Here is a 16910-nt window from a genome sequence, read left to right on the forward strand (position 1 = left end):
ATTATAGGCAATGATTTGCTGTAATTGAAGACAAGATAATCTTAGAATTTTATTTTTGTTTTTACAGAAAATACAAACAGAACTTATTTACTAAAAACATAAAGGTAACTTTCGGGAGGAAGAAAATGGTCCATGCACCTAATGCTTTTACTATTGTAAAAGAGACAGAAAATAGAGGAATAGATGAGCTGAAAAAAAAAAAAAAAATTAGAAAGGTTTTCTGACTTGACTTGTGATTTCATTTCAAAACTTCCCTGAACAGCACAGATACAATTTTATTATTTAAGGTAATAAGAAATTCCCATTATATCCTGAAAAGATTTTTTAAAAGGACTGCATGCCTCAGTGGAAAACCATCACCTGTTGCCAGATGTCCTCTGCAGAAACTGCAGTTTCAGTTTAAAATGCTGTCACTCAGCAGCTGTTTACTTCACGCAGTGGCAGAGGTAACAGAAGAGAGGATGTGAGCAGAACCGTTCATGCAGTCTGCCTGTTGGCTTTCTGCACAACCAGTGACTCAAGCAGATAATCATTAGCTTTGGTTGATACTGCCTCAAAATTTAATGTCTCTTACCCAAGCAGCTGATCATAGAGTCTGTCTGTGGCAAACTTATACAAGTGATGAAGAAACAAGATGCAATTCAAAAGTACTCTCAGCCTGTATTCCTACAATCAGCTTTACAGTTTACAAAATCTAAAATTCAACATATGAAAATTATATAGGTCTTTCCATTGTTCATTTAGTTACTATGTATGCCATTGCATACATGTAATTTAAAAAATATATCAAAAAGCATGCTTTATTATAATTTGAGGTATAACAATTGATGTTAAAATGACACTTCAGATTTTGCTTTGCTCTGTTTAAGTAGATCATTACCATTAAGGCTCTTTGTTACACTTCTAAAGAAAATGTATGTAAAATACTAAGAGCCTGTCTGTGCAAATCTAGGCATATGTAAATAGTTCTCTGGTCTATGTAAGATACTTTTACTCACATGGAGCAAGGACTTCAAAATCTGTGCTTAATATGATCTGTATATGCCAGCACTGCTCTTACACTATATATTCTTTTCATGTGCATAAGGGTTATGACTTAATAATAGCATACTTCATACTCTACTTTTCAAAACAAGTAGAATGGATATTGTATCTATAGTGTTCTTGCAAATGTAACTTACTTTTGATGATTTTTGATTTTTCCTCTTTATGAATTTTCTTCTCCAGGTATTTTCAGATCTTTCAATAGTGAATGGTGCATCTGTTATTACGGTACAACCAGGTGACAAAGTTGCTTATACTTTGAATGTGTCTCCATGGAAACGAGGAGTCTTTCAAGGTACAATATAGAACCCAAATATATAAAATGTCCCTGTAAATTAGCAAATTAAACCTGTTTACATTTAATGATTGCATTTCTGTTCAACATGACCTTTCTTCTAGAATAAGGCTATAATTACTGGTAAAACTAGCTTTCAATGTGGCTCATATTTTTATCTGTAAAGGTCTATTACTGCTAAATATATGGTCAGGTCCTTCGAAAATGCTGGCATATGTGCAACTTTATGCATTAAGTTAGTTTAATGAAATCTGATTTAATAATGATTTTGAATTATTACCCAAGTTTTTGGCTTTAAATTTAATTTTCCAAACCCTGTTGAATAGCTGTAGTTACCTTAATGCTTCTAGAATAAAAGGTTTAAAGGCAGAATTTGATTCTTCCCCTTGACTAAAGTTCAACCTGTTAGCCACAAGGCAAGCTTGGCCTAGTACAACAAGAAAACTTCAATGCCTTCTCGCTAGATTTGTATCCCTGAAAAAAAAAATCACTTTCTATGAATAAGAAGAGTCAGCTTTCAATGAAACTTGTGACCATCAAGAATCTTCACCAGGAAATACTGAAGATGTGCTGTAATTTAACTTATGCCTTTTTTTTTCAGGCTTTAAAGATTTAGGAATATTCTCTTCTTCTGGTTTAGAAAATCCCCAGTTCTTTCATATATGCTAAAAGTTTCAGTAGAAGAGGTTCCAAGGGATCTGTCATACAGCAAATTAATACCAGGTGGTAATAGCCATGCCTTCAAAGGAATGGAGATGGCATGTTCAGATTGACATCTCCTATGTTCTGTCATTCCCCTAACTTCTATCATAATGGTTTGCGTTATGTTTAGAATTATTACATCTTCACTGAGTGAGGAAAAGAGAGTCTCTCTAACCTGACAGAAAAGTTATTGGTTCAAAAGCTGGGAAACAATGTATGCTCTTTTTTTCCTTTCTCAGAAAACAGTTTGTTTATTTTGTGCTTTAAAATAACTTCATAGAAGTCTGAAGTTATCCTTTGAAAAGACACAGGGCCCAGTTATCTACCATCCACTTCCTGGCCCAGTGCTTGCTTTAATCACTACCTTAGGAAATCATGTTCCTTCTTCCTCTGCAGTGGGGACAGTTTTGGTTGTATCACAGAGATCTGTGCATGTTCTCTAATCATTCAGCTGCTGTACTAGAAAGAGGGGTGGAGGAAAGAAAAGCCACTGTCACAGTTTGAAGGACCGCTGATTTCGCTGTCTGATGTTAGCTGATACAAACCTAACTACAAAGTGTCCTAGCTAAGGAACTGCTTACTTTGTGGCTTCAAGTCTGCTTCATACTGTGCAAGGCTGGAAAGTAATATGTGTACCCCAAAGAAGAATTTTCAGCTTCTGGGAAACTTTAATGTCAAAGCTGAGATACATATGCGGTTTTGGCATTTTCAGGATTTTTCAGCAGCCAGCCTGATGTAGATAGCTTGAGGACTGTGGACTAGATGTAGGTGATTCAAGTGGGAATTAATTAGAATTCAGGACTCTTAGTCCTTTCTAGGTCAAGATACTAGCAATATGGTATAATTTAAACCCCCAAAAGGAAAGGTACTCTTTATTCAGTTTGGTAAATTTGTTCAGAGGGAAGTAAATAACCCATGGGGACATGATGTTGACTAATTGAAAACAGAAAGCAGTGTTCAAAAGCTATCCACTGAGTGAATAAATCTTATCCTATGGGAAAAAAGAACAACTATTTGGATACCTGTTGGACATCTCTGTCATAGTGCTACTGGATGGTTTCAAATTTAAAACTTCTTAACTTGTAAGTATAAAACTTTGTAGCCTTGGTATTTTAGTATTATTTTTGTGGTATTAAAATAAACTCATAAAAGTACTTTCACCATATAAATTGCTGTACTGAGCAAATGGTCTGCATTTTTTCTTTACATTCAAAGTTCTTTTTGTTGCAAAATTATATGGCTGCAAAATTATATTTTTTTTGCTTTCCTTCTTGCTATTTTATGATTGCTAAGCTGAAAATGGGTCCAGTTCTTTTCAAAAGTCTATTTGGAAGCATTCCAATAGAGAGCTAATATTATATGCTTCGGCTGGTTTGTAGCTTATGACAGCTTTAATGCAGAAATAATAGTTAATAAACATCTCACACAAGACTCTGGCACTAGATAAAATTCCTTAGCAATCTATTTTCTAAATAATAGAGCAATTTTCCTTAGGTTTGATAAAGCATCTTCTACTTATTAGTTTATTTTTATCAAACTCACTTCTGCTTTCCACAGAATAGACCAGAATTTTTCCAGAATAGAAAAAAGCTCTTAATGCTTGAACATTTCTTGTGCAATAATAAATGCATAATTGTTATAGTCAGTGTTCTTTTATCCATAAAAATATTCTAAATTTTGGAAATAAGCTTTCTAATTTTATGTATCATCTTTCATTTGCATTTTTAACTGTTTCTGTACTAAGTAAGCAGCAGGTTTTTGTGCTACTTGGAACTTTTGCTTACATTGAGGAAAAAAGGCAGTGTATTATATGCCATGGCCTGTCAGACTGTAGCTGTAGGCCAGTTTTATAGAGATGGTGAGGATTATGCCAATACATTCTGGCCTGCAAATGAGTTGATTAAGCTTGCTTGTTTAACAGCTTTTTCTGTTCAACAGTTGTGTGAAATCTGATTAAAAAAAAGCAACACAAAAAAAACAACAAAAAGTTCCATTTCTTTCTTTGATGGAATTCTGCAAATTCTACTGATTGCTCTTATTTCAATGGAAATACAAAATCACATGTGGGAGGAATAACTAGCCATTGCTGTATTTCCAGGACCTGTCTGTACCTTTGCTGTAGGCACTTTTCAACTGCAACACCATAACAAATTGAATCTAATTAATCTGTAATAAAGACAAAGCTAGAAGGATCTTCGGGTTGCTTGACTTCCGTGAGCGGCTCTGGCATACCTCCACTGCTGTGTCACTGGAGTTCACTGAAGGAGGACTTCTCTATTCATACATGGCACTGCCTGGCAAGATGGTCCATCTAGTGCATCCTAGTGCAGTTGCATACTTCTGTATGCTTTCATATCATGGTTTCATTGTCATACTAAGAATATACAGTGAGAATTATAAATTAAAAAAAAATCACCTTTTTATTAAATGCTGCAAACCCATATATGAATACTAGTTGACAGCAGTATTTGCCACTCGCTAATTCTCCTATGTATGAGTCTTAGCTATTATTCCAATTCCTTTTCATTAAAGCAGGGAACAGTTCATTTAGATCCAGTATAGCAACAAGCAGTAGGATACACAGAAACTTTTGAATTTACATTTATTACTGTAGAGGTTTTCCCATTCAAAATAGAGATTATAAAGTAAACCAATTTTTTGTCAGCAGAAAAATTGCCAGACGAAAAATTGGCTAAAGCTATAGCTTGCATGAATTGCAGTCATATTTTTAATTTATAGAATCATAGAATCATAGAATAATTAGGGTTGGAAAGGACCTTAAGATGATCTAATTCCAAACCCCCTGCCATGGGCACGGACACCTCGCACTAAACCATGCCACTCAAGGCTCTGTCCAACTCAGCCTTGAAAACAGACAGGGATGGAGCATTCACAACTTCCCTGGGCAACCCATTCCAGTGCCTCAGCACCTTCACAGGAAAGAACTTCTTATATCCAATCTAAACTTCCCCTGTTTAAGTTTTAACCCGTTACCCCTTCTCCTATCACTACAGTCCCTAGTGAAGAGTCCATCCCCAGCATCCTTGTAGGCCCCCTTCAGATACTGGAAAGCTGCTAGGAGGTCTCCACACAGCCTTCTCTTCTCCAGGCTGACAGCCCCAACTTTTTCAGCCTGTCTTCATACGGGAGGTGCTCCAGTCCCCTGATCATCCTCGTGGTCCTCCTCTGGACTTGTTCCAACAGTTCCATGTCCTTTTTATATTGAGGACACCAGAACCGTACACAATACTCCAAGTGAGGTCTCACGAGAGCAGAGTAGAGGGGCAGGATGACCTCCTTCGACCTGCTGGTCACACTCCTCTTGATGCAGCCCAGGATGCGGTTGGCTTTCTGGGTTTCGAGCTCACACTGAAGCCACCTCATGTTCAGGTTCTCATCCACCAGCACCCCCAAGGTCCTTCTCTGCAGGGCTGCTCTGAATCTCTTCTCTGCCCAACCTGTAGCTGCGCCTGGGATTGCTCTGACCCAGGCATAGGACCTTGCACGGTTAGACTTCATAAGGCTAGCATCAGCCCACCTCACAAGCATGTCAAGGTCCCTTGGGATGGCATTCCTTCCCTCTAGCCTGTCAACTGAACCACACAGCTTGGTATCATCGGCAAACTCGCTGAGGGCGCACTCAATCCCACTCTCCATGTCACCGACAAAGATGTTGACCAAGACCGGTCCCAACACCGATCCCTGAGGGGCACCATTCGTTACTGGTCTCCAGCTGGACATCGAGCCATTGACCACAGCTCTTTGAGTGCAGCCATCCAGCCAGTTCTTTATCCACCGAGTGGTCCACCCATCAAATTGATGTCTCTCCAATTTAGAGACGAGGATGTCATCCGGGACAGTGCCGAACACTTTGCACAAGTCCAGGTAGATGATGTCAGCTGCTCTGCCCCTGTCCATCAGTTTCGTAGCCCCATCATAAAAGGCCACCAAATTGGTCAGGCAGGATTTCCCCTTAGTGAAGCCATGCTGGCTGTCACCAACCACCTCCTTGTTTTTCATGTGCCTTAACATGCCTTCCAGGATAATCTGCTCCAGGATTTTGCCAGGCACAGAGGTGAGACTATAGTTTCCTGGGTCATCCATTTTCCCTTTCTTGAAAATGGGGGTTATATTTCCCTTTTTCCAGTCATCGGGAACTTCACCTGATTGCCATGATTTTTCAAATATGATGGCCAGTGGCTTAGCAACTTCATTCACCAGCTCCTTCAGGACCCGCGGATGGATTTCATCAAGGTCCCATGGACTTGTGCATGTTCAGGTTCTTAAGATGTTCTCGAACCAGATCCTCTCCTACAGTGAGCCTGAGGTCTTCATTCTCACAGTCCCTGTGTCTGCCTTCCAAGACTTGGGTGGTGCTGTCAGAGCCTTTGCCAGTGAAGACTGAGGCAAAGAAGTCATTAAGGACCTCAGCCTTCTCCAAATCCTCGGTAGCCAGTTCTCCTGATAGCTTCTGGAGAGGGCCCACATTGTCCCTAGTATGTCTTTTATTTGCAATGTACCTATAGAATCCCTTCTTGTTACCTTTCACATCCCTAGTCAAGTTTAATTCTAACTGGGCTTTGGCTTTCCTAACCTATTCTGTAGCTTTCCAGACAACATCCCTATATTCTTCCCAGGTCGCCTGTCCTTGCTTCCACCTTTTATAAGCCTCTTTTTTCCTTCAAATTTTCCTGAGCAGCTCCTTATGCATCCAAGGAGATCTCCTGGCCCTCCTGCTGCACTTCCTTCTAGTTGGGACGCAACACTCCTGAGCTTGTAGCAGGTGATCCTTGAATATTAACCAACAGTGTTGGCCCCTCTGCCCTCTAGGGCTATATCCCATGGAACCTTACTAAGCAGATTCCTGAAGAACCTGATCTCTTTGGTAGAGCTTTTCTGATGCAGCAACTATACATGTATTTCATTGGTCAGAAAAAAAGAGGTAAACATAGAAACCCTCCTCCTGCTCCCAAGACCTATACTTATTCAGGTCGTATTGGTATATTTAAACCACAAACTCAGCATTTCTATATCTTTTTATATTGTGTGATGAATTCCATGGCTGCATAGCTTTCTGTTCTTGTTTTCAGTTAAAATATTGTGATATTTTGGGCTTTTATCATCTCTCTGCACCAGAAAATAATCATGTGCAAAGCAGATCTTTCAAACAGTCCATTAAAATTATACAGAAAAGTAAAAGTTGAAATTTCTTGCTTTTTTAATTGAATTTGGGGTTGGAGTATTGTACTGTATAGCCAATGAGTCAGTCTAACATGTGGTGTTGCATTTAAAATTTTATTGGGAAATAGAACAGCTTGCCTTCTTTTAAAGGGTTGCATCTTCTCTGAAACAATATAAAACAGGGCTTCAGTATTAATATGTGAACTGAAGCTGTATAAAGTGTTTAAAGAGTGGACAATAAAGATTCAGAATTTGGTTTTGACCAAGAAACATTTAAAGCAATGTTGTATCAGCAAAAAGAAAACCTGCACAGTTATGTAATTTTTAATTATTAATTTTCAGTGTCATTCTAGGAGTACTTGCATTGTTACTTTGACAAGTTTAATGTTTTATATATTTTATATATATGCTAAAGGACAGCTGAGGAGTGGTGTTTTCTGACGTTCTTAATGGTGGCATAATAAGGTGGTCAGTTGAATCATTGGGAATTATATCTTTGTGATGTTGTCAGCCATGATATTTTGACAAGGTATGTTATATAACATATGGCACACAAGTTAGAACTGAGCAACTAGATGTAAGAAAAAGATCTCCAAACATTGGGGACTGTTGTACATGAACAAATCATCATTTATCAGTTGCTTTTCAGTATCAATAAGGTAACATAAGATGCTGCTGGCATTACTGACAAGTGTAAGCAACAGTGGGTTCTATAGGATGGCAGTGCGTACACAGCAGAAAACCTAAAACTTCCTGTGTCAAAGCCTTTTCATAACATAGGAGCCAGTTCAGCAGAACCTTATGAAAAAATGTAAACATGCTTATTTGTTATTTTAAACCTGTCATTTTTGATGCAGTTGTTTTGCACCTGTGCAGTATATTTTTAATTGCCTCATGGGGTGCTAGGGACTCTTTGTTACTCTTCCTTGTATAAAACTACTTTTTCCTGTCCTGCTAAGCTCCTGCTAAGCACCTTTTTATGGGAATTTTTTGCAGTCCAAAATTTGAATAAATATATTTATGTGTCATCAGCTATCTTAATCTCCAGTAGTGGTCATTGGGTTGCACCATTCACTCCTGAACCATGAGAGCAGTCTACTTAGGAATACTTCCAGTATTAATAATATTAATACACTTTTTTTTTGTTATTTATGAAAGACAAGTTATTAATATTTTAAGATTGAGCAGATAAACTGAGTTTAAAAATCTATGCCATCTGTAGTAATCTCATTATTTTTTGTTGAAGTATGACAGATTTAATTGGGTGCCTTGTGGAGATCTGAATACATTACATCAATCCAGTTACCTTTATTGATCAAGATTTTTGCCTCATTTTTATCAATTCTGTTTGTTTGAGATCTGTTTTCCACAAAGAAGGAAAATTGAGTGTCAGCTATTATAGTGCAATTTTTCACTGGTTTCTTGATGGTGCTATTGTTGGATTATCAGCAAAGTGGTTTAGCAACTCAAGTAGTATTTCAGTTACCATATTTCTTCCACTAGCTCTTGAAATATTCTTGAGGATTGCTAATTTACAGATCTGGAACTTTTCAAGCATTCCAAGATTTGCTGCACATAGAAATTAATTATTCAGAGTTTTTTGGCCAATTACTTTGGTGCTTTTGAGAGCATGTTTTGTGCAGATCCAAAAAAGTTATGTTTGTTTTACCATCCTCCTACTGACTGATGAAATAAAAATTTTAAAACTGTAAGCACTCCTGTCCTATTCCTTTCTCTCACATGCATATATGCACAGCGCAGTATTTTGAAATTATCACTGGAAGCAAGAGCTATAAGGAAAAATTACTTAAATTTAAAAAGAAGCATAACTAAATTGTTCATATAATTGTTGATGTCTTTCAAGTATATTGGTAGTTAGGATAGTATTTAAAATTAATGAAGTCTTTCTCTTGCACTTTGCTTCTCTCTAATATTGTGCTGCAATAGACCAAGATTATAGGTTTATATATTGAGACATAAAACAAGATTAATTAGTAATCCTAAAATCCACTAGCTATTAGTGCCATCAAACATGTCCTCTTACATTAATATTTATATACCTTGAACATTTTCCTCAGACTTCATTCCCATGAGCTGTAATAATACCATAATGGTTATATTTTTTTATTGTAGTTACACAACACTTTTAGGAGAAAAAATGGTTAATTTCCTTGGACTCAAGATGTATTTTTTTATTGCCATAAATTAAATTTGCATGGCTGACACCTGGAGTGGAAGTTTTATTTCATTTTTTATTAGTTTTGAAATGAGGAAATACTCATACATGTCTGGCAGTCTGTTTTATGAAGCTAATGCCCTGGCTAATATAACACCTGCTATCTATTTGTTTTAGGTGTAATTTCATTTGTTGCTGAAGTTGAAGACCAACAGCAGTCTCGACATAACAGCTCACCAGAGAAGACAGATGGTGAACAGGCCTTTCAGAAATTGTCAGCAGAGACACCACAAACTGTTGATGCAGCAAACATGGGTATGTTTGTTACTGTGGTTAAGTAAGTTCATTGTCAGTTTGTATAAACTTTCATCATAATTTCTTTTTAAACTTAATGTGTCTTTAGTATGCCAGGTCACATGCCTGCAAACAGTGTTAAGTAGAATGTTTCAGGCATATGTGAAACTTCTCCTTTTATGATTTCTGAAGAATTTTAATGAAATTTTAAGCTCAGATTTTTTTTTATTATTTTTTTTTTTACAGTCATATCACTGAATGTCACTTCTTGTTGGAGAGGGGCAGGATTTATGAAATGCTTTCTTTTAAAAGTATCCAATAATATTAATAGTGCTGATGTCAAAGCAGGCTGTTTCTGACATTCATATTGCTTTACTTCATTGCACTGTAGAAAAAACTTTCTTTTAACTGTCAGTCATAGACAGTCCTTTGGTCAATTGCGATTAAATCTAGGAGAAAATTCCAGAATACCCAGTTACATTCAGTTTGTCACCTCCTAGTTTCTGCATGATTTTTGAGATTTTAAGTATTCCTGCGGAGTACTTTTGTGATTACAAATGTGCATGCCAAAGGTAGAGATTTTGTTTGGGGTTTTTGTTGTTTTGGTTTTTTTTTACATTGATTTATCTTTTTTTTTTTTCTGTACATTTGCAAGTAAAGCTTTGACTATGGAATTAACTGTGCTTTTTATGCTTTTAATACCTAATTTGGAATGTATTTAAATTATCAATCATTATTATGTTACATGGCTAAAGCATATTTCTTGCATAAAAAGCTATCAAGGAAAGTTCTTTTTAACCTGAAAAAGAAGTTGTTTTAATCAATATTTAGTTTTTAGAAAATAGAGACAAGCTTGCAACTCGAGATCTTTTCATTTTCTTTATAACTGTATTTTCACTTTAACAGAATTTATCTAGTTTTAAAACTAATTTTAAGGATTTTAACAAGGATTAAATTAAGGTGATAGATGCAGGCAAAGGAGTAGATATAAGAATTAGCAGATTTCAAGATGCTAGGAAGAATTAATATAAAAAAAATATCTAGGGTGATGCCAAGTACTCAGACATATCTCTATTGAATCTTCAATCTCTACTGAAAGCCTGAAAATGTTAATAAATTCAATTATGTTTCAATTGTCCAAACTAGACACTTCTACTTATGAGATAGGCTTTGCAAAGTTAGGAATCATCAGTCTGAAACTGGTAGAGGCTGTAATTGAAAGTAACTAAAAATAGAAGTTTAAGTAAGAAAATAGAAGGTTAGGTAAGAAAATAGGAGGTTGAGTAAGTGGATTTCTTAGTACTGTCCCTATCACTGCTATGAATTGAGGGCATTGTTCTTAGATAGAAAATCCAAGTTTGCTGTTTGCTATTACTATTGATAAGCCTTTAACTTAGTTTGATTCCACTTTAACAATGTCAGACTGACAGATCTACTTATGCATTTGGAATGTGTTTTTCAAATATGTTGGTGACTGATTAGGAACAACAAACTTCCATCTCACCTTTAAAACAACCAACAGTTTCTGGTCATTTCACAAAATACTGTTGTCTGTCTCAGCCATTCATTTGTACTAGACATCTATAACTTCACAGCTGGGGAAAGTATCTGCTGAAAATACCTAAATAGAAGTGAAATTTAACAAGGTGTGATATAATTTATATAATAGTACTAGTCTGTTCTGAACTTTCTTCAAAGGGGAACTAACAGTCTTATCTTTATCCTACACAGTTTTCTTTTACATCTAAATTGTGACTGTAGCTTTTAATAAAAGATAATCATTCTATGGCTTTTCAGAGTAGAATGACTGATGGATATTTCTGTGTTTTTTCTTAATTGCAAGGTGCACACCACTAGTAGAGTGCAAGCCACTTGCATTAGACCAAAGGCGTCACACACTGAAGCTATTTCCAAGGATACCTGTTACCAACCTGGGCTAACAGAAAATAATAAATTTCTGATGTAGTGGAAATTAATAAACAAACTTGATTTGGTAGTAGCCAAAACAAGTGTGAGGTTGTCCATAGCTGAATAAGGTTAGAAAAAGATTTCTAATGATAAACATATGTCCACCAGACATTTTTGTCTTCCTGACACTCAGTGAAAATTATTCCTTTTAAACATACTAGAAACAATTACCTTGTTATACACACCTTAACATTCAATAGCATCTTCATCAGGGACTGTAGTGACAGGACAAGGGGTAACAGGTTCAAACTTAAACAGGGGAAGTTTAGATTAGATATAAGGAAGAAATTCTTTACTGTGAGGGTGGTGAGGCACTGGAATGGGTTGCCCAGGGAGGTTGTGAATGCTCCATCCTTGGCGGTGTTCAAGGCCAGGTTGGATGAGGCCTTGGGTGGCATGGCTTAGTGTGGGGTGTCCCTGCCCATGGCAGGGGGGCTGGAACTTGATGATCTTAAGGTCCTTTCCAACCCTAACTATTCTATGATTCTATGACCTTAAGATGCACACACATATGTAGTATACATGTATTTAACCTTTTTTTTTTTCCTCCAAATGACATTGTAGGTATTACTGTAAAAGATGATAATTTCTAGAATAGTTTTCATATATTATTTTCATAATATCTACCAAAATCACTCATTATGCTCTTCTAAAATGCATAATTTGTGTATGATCTCTTTCTCCTTCAGATGTAGCTAAGAAAACATGTTTAGTGCTTGCAGTGAAAACCACTGATACAGCAATACTTATGACAAATCCTGTTTATGCTGCCTTATACCAGGGGAAGAAAAAGAAAACAAACCAAAACTACATCTGCAGTGCAGACGTAGTGACAGGGGTTTGCCCCTTTCTAAACTGATATGGGTTTTTAGTTCTTTCCAAAGCATATTTCTGTCTTTTGAGAGAAGAGGTCCTAGGGTTTTTTTCTCATGGGAGCCAAAAGTGAAACAAAACTAAGTGGTTGCTAAGACTGAAAGTAGGGTGCAGCTGGTCTTCCATGTAGGACTTATTGTTAGATATTTCTATATACCGAAGTGCTAAAATCATAACTAGATACTAATCATTAATAGATATTTGCTTCACAGTCTGCTGAATTGTCAAAATTCCCTTTCAAAGTAGAGGAAATTTTTCTACTGTACTATGGAGCCTGTGGTAACTTCTTAAACTGAACTGTCCTTGCACAATTGCCCCTGTTTTGCACTCTTTGCTGTATAGCATATGTGCAGTAGGGAGGATGTTTGGCTCAGCTTCTGCTAGACCAGCTCAGCCCTCCTCAGCTATCTGTTTCAACAGCTCCCCTGTAAAGAAGAGTCAAGAGTGAGAAGTCGGTGCAGTTGCTGTAGTGGCTGAGATTTGCACTGCAACTGCAAATCCCCCTCTAGTCTTCCAGAATCCCTTTCTCCATCAGCAAGTCTTAACACAGAGCTGGCATTTAAGCAAGAGCTTTTAATGCTCCTGCCAGTGGTGATGTCTCACAGAGCTGAGCACTACAGATGCAGAATATTTGTTTGTAGAACACAGGGGAATTGTGCTTGTGCTGTTGTCTTATTCTGGCTGCCCTGAGCATTGCCTTTATCAAAAGATTATACTTCCCATTGTGTTTGTCTTATGGAATGCATTTACATTTTTATACCATTGCCAAGTTTTTTGATTTCTTTGTACTTGAAAGGAGTAACATCAAAAAGATATACTACTTGTGAATGAGCCATAATAAAAAAAGCATAGTCCCAAGGTTTAGGCAAGACATTCATTTTGGCAAAGCCTGTTTTAATTATCTTTTTAAAGCTAATTTATCATTCAACCAGGCCTTCAATAACTGGTGGCATATTCTAGTCTACATTGTCACTGTAGTTCTCATAGTATGTTTCTGGCAGTTAAGTGTCTTTCTTGTGGTCTTTAAGAAAACCTGCTTTCAAGTGGGTTCATTGAGGTGCTGACACCTTTGAAAAGTAATGATTCTTTCATATGTTGTCCTTCCAGACTTTCAGACTTGAAATTAATCCCTGAAAGCTGAACATTTATGGTAACACACTCGGGTATTCACATATGGAAGATATTGAAATAATTTCTTTGTGCTAGCAGCTGTTAAAGGTGATTAAGAGGAAAACAGTACTCAGGATGGCAACACTTTAAAATAAGACTTTGCATTTATTCATGATCATTTTTAAAAAGATTGTAAGAACTGAATATACAATGGTAAATATTAGGATTTATTCAGTATTAATGCAGTAACATGATTAATATACCTTTAACATATTAAAGGTATAATTGATATATCTCACATGCATAGTTATTTCTGGAATTACTATCTAACAGGAATATCCTTAAAAGTTATCTACCTCATAAATTTTGATTGTGTCATTAAGCTATTTTTCAGTCTAATCTGCACACTGTATATTCAAGCATATTGTACTCCACATCAGATTAGTTTGTTCCAATTGAGTCACTCTCTTCAGGAAAAAAAAGATACAGAAAAATATCCAAAGAGAAGTATCTCTATATAAACTGCATGCATATTTGAAAATGTAAAATACCAAAGAAGGTTTGCTTTTCTTTTGATACCATTTTAGGATTTGCAGCTATACTTATGCTAGTGCATACAAGCTTCTGGGGATAGTTTAACATATGCAGAACATTAAGGATTAGACAGTTTTATGTTTTTTTCCTCTGTCAAAAAGAATGTTCAATTGCTAGCTTTCTCAGTAGGTGTCCTACTGCAGTCTGCTAAGTGTTATGCGTTTTCCTGTGCTCTTTTGAGACTTGCAACAGCTTGATTCCCCTAATAAACTAACCTGTTGTTCTGAAACAATCCAGATGTAGCAATGGTTCAAGGACCTATGGTCCACATGGAATTTTATGGGGCATGGTATGTGTGCAATTAAAAATCTGTGCAAACAAAGTGTGGTAGCCCATTTAAAATTAATAACAAAAAGTCTGTAATTGCTCACAGTGTAATGCTGCCGGTGAAATTTAGGTTACGTCATTCTCCATGCAGCAGGTGTTTTAAGATTGCTATGCTGAGAAGGCTAGTAATGGTGCATCTGACCTACCCACAAATAAGTCACTCCATTTGTAAACCTGTACATCTGTATGTTTTTGGTTGTAGCATGTAGGATTGCATTAGCTTATATATAGATTAAATTTTCTTACCTAATTAAAAATATCTGTGAAATGAATTTTACCTATTCTGATAGTCTATATAAACTATAACTATATTACTCAGAAACACATTCATTCTGTTTTGTCTGGCAGACCTCAAATATTCGTGTATATATGGAATTTTGTCAATTAGTAGACCATATAATAAAAAAATAGTCTAGGGGAAAAAAAGTCCTGAGCAAAAATAATGGGTATATTTGTCATGGTTAAATGGCTTCATGCACTCTGGACTTCTCCCCATCCCTTTTAAGTTCATCTGTGAAATGACCGGTGTGCATTGAAACACAGCAGAATCTGTGCAGCAGAATCACACTTAAATTTCTTCACCTTCTAATCCTCTCTTCAGCAATAGGGCTAAGGTGATACGTTCAAGTGTAAACCCCTATAAAAAATAACATTTTTAAAACAAAATAGGAAAAGAGCTAGGAACAGAGCAGTAGTTTCCTTTACCAGCCAATGCCCTTGCTCTTTATCTAGGTCATCATTTTGCCTTTTCTACTTTGTCATGCTTGCAAACAATTCTTACTTTTCCCCTTAGCAAGTGCTGAATTATAAATGCACAGACAGCACATAATTGTCATGAGAAAGAACACTAACATTTATCAGTCTCTAACAGTCATATAAGCACGTCTGGGGCAGAAGATAGTGGAATGAAGAGAGGACAGAGCAGAAGGTCCCTAGAGGAAAATCTCCTCTATTCATGCTGTTTCAATTGCTATGACCTGTGAAAATATGCACTGAACCAGAAAAAAAGTCAAACTTTAATATTTGGGACACTTCATAAGAAGTGGAGTTTAATTAAATACGTGGGTTTTTTTAAACGTCTTCTACAGTGTGTTGTTCTTTTTCTGTCTGAATAGTTCCTTCAATCTATTACATGAATATAATTATTATGATGACAGATTCAGATTGCAGTAACATCAACTAGATTGTTTAAGAGCAATTACTTAGAATATCCTATTGCTTAGAGGTAAGAACAATTTCCTTCAAGGTGTGTGTTCAGTCCCTCAAGCAGAAAAAAGAATTGCATATACATTCTCAGAGCCTGGTCAGACTATCCAACAGTTAAGATATAGTATAAATAGATACACAAATCTAGAGCGAAGGGTTTATGTATTTATTGCTTTGTTGCAAGTTTCTGAAAACTGAGCAGTTCAGAAATACCAATTTAAACATTAGGTTGAGTAAAAATTATGTTTTTAAGATGGCAGAAAGCATGTTAATTTCCAACAAGAGAAAATAAAATACATTTCTCCATCCAATCTACTTTAATTTTTCATTTTGCTGTCAGGCTCCCCCCCAGCATTATCATTCAATTACAAGTAGTGTTATACTTTCATAACCAGACAATTTCACACCACTTACTACTGCCCTTGTCTGCCTTTGAAGTTATAACTAAGTTGTTCCTGAAGACTATTTGTAATTAGGTAGTTCTAAAGTTCACCTCATTGTTTTTTCGTGGATGAATTTCTCTTGTATCCTAGATTGTCTTGTCCACTCAGTAGTTTGCTGCTGGAACTTGCAAAGGCCTTTAGCAGCTGCAAAATAAATAGCCCACATAGAATTCTGCCTTTTAATTTACCCCAGACACTTGGACATTCCTTCATTCTCATGCGTTCAATTACAAGGTAGGTTTGCCTAACCAGCCAGCAAAGGACCACTCTGATATTTTTACTGAGTAGGTAATAGGTGTTTCTTGTTTATTGCAGTGATTTGTTTGTTATGGTGTCTACTGTCTTTCTCAAAGTATTTCCTTTGCTTTCTCTGTGGGCACAGTAGAGCCCTAATTGTTCTTGACATACTTATGAAATTATAAATATTAGGGAACTACTGTTTCCCACGGTGCCAAAAGACAGATGGCATTTTATACATTGTCATCAGAGAATACGTGTGTGCAAGAAGTGTAATTCAGAGATTTGGATGCACTTTCAAGGCATTATTCATTTCTGTTTATGCCATTTGGCACTGATTTTGTAGTAGAATTTTCTGAAAGGGATTTTTTTGACTAAGTAGAAAGAAGCTCACTAAGTAACTTTGTTCTTTTGGTATGCCTTTTCTGTGTTTTTCTGTAATATAATTCATTAAACATTC

General features: G+C 36.3%; 1 protein-coding gene across 1 annotated transcript in view; it reads left to right on the forward strand.

The window, feature by feature from the left end:
* The window catches only part of CFAP47 (cilia and flagella associated protein 47), a gene marked incomplete at both ends in the record, with an annotated part of 327280 nt that overhangs the window by 188209 nt on the left and 122161 nt on the right, over positions 1 to 16910 (forward strand). Inside the window, 2 exons of the mRNA XM_080613518.1 lie at positions 1228 to 1339; positions 9576 to 9713. Of these exons, the coding sequence (XP_080469644.1) occupies positions 1228 to 1339; positions 9576 to 9713 (250 nt within the window). The remainder of the gene's footprint in view (positions 1 to 1227; positions 1340 to 9575; positions 9714 to 16910) is intronic.

This window comes from Psittacula echo (assembly GCF_963264785.1).
Source record: "Psittacula echo genome assembly, chromosome: 3".
In the NCBI taxonomy this organism is placed as follows: domain Eukaryota; kingdom Metazoa; phylum Chordata; class Aves; order Psittaciformes; family Psittacidae; genus Psittacula; species Psittacula echo.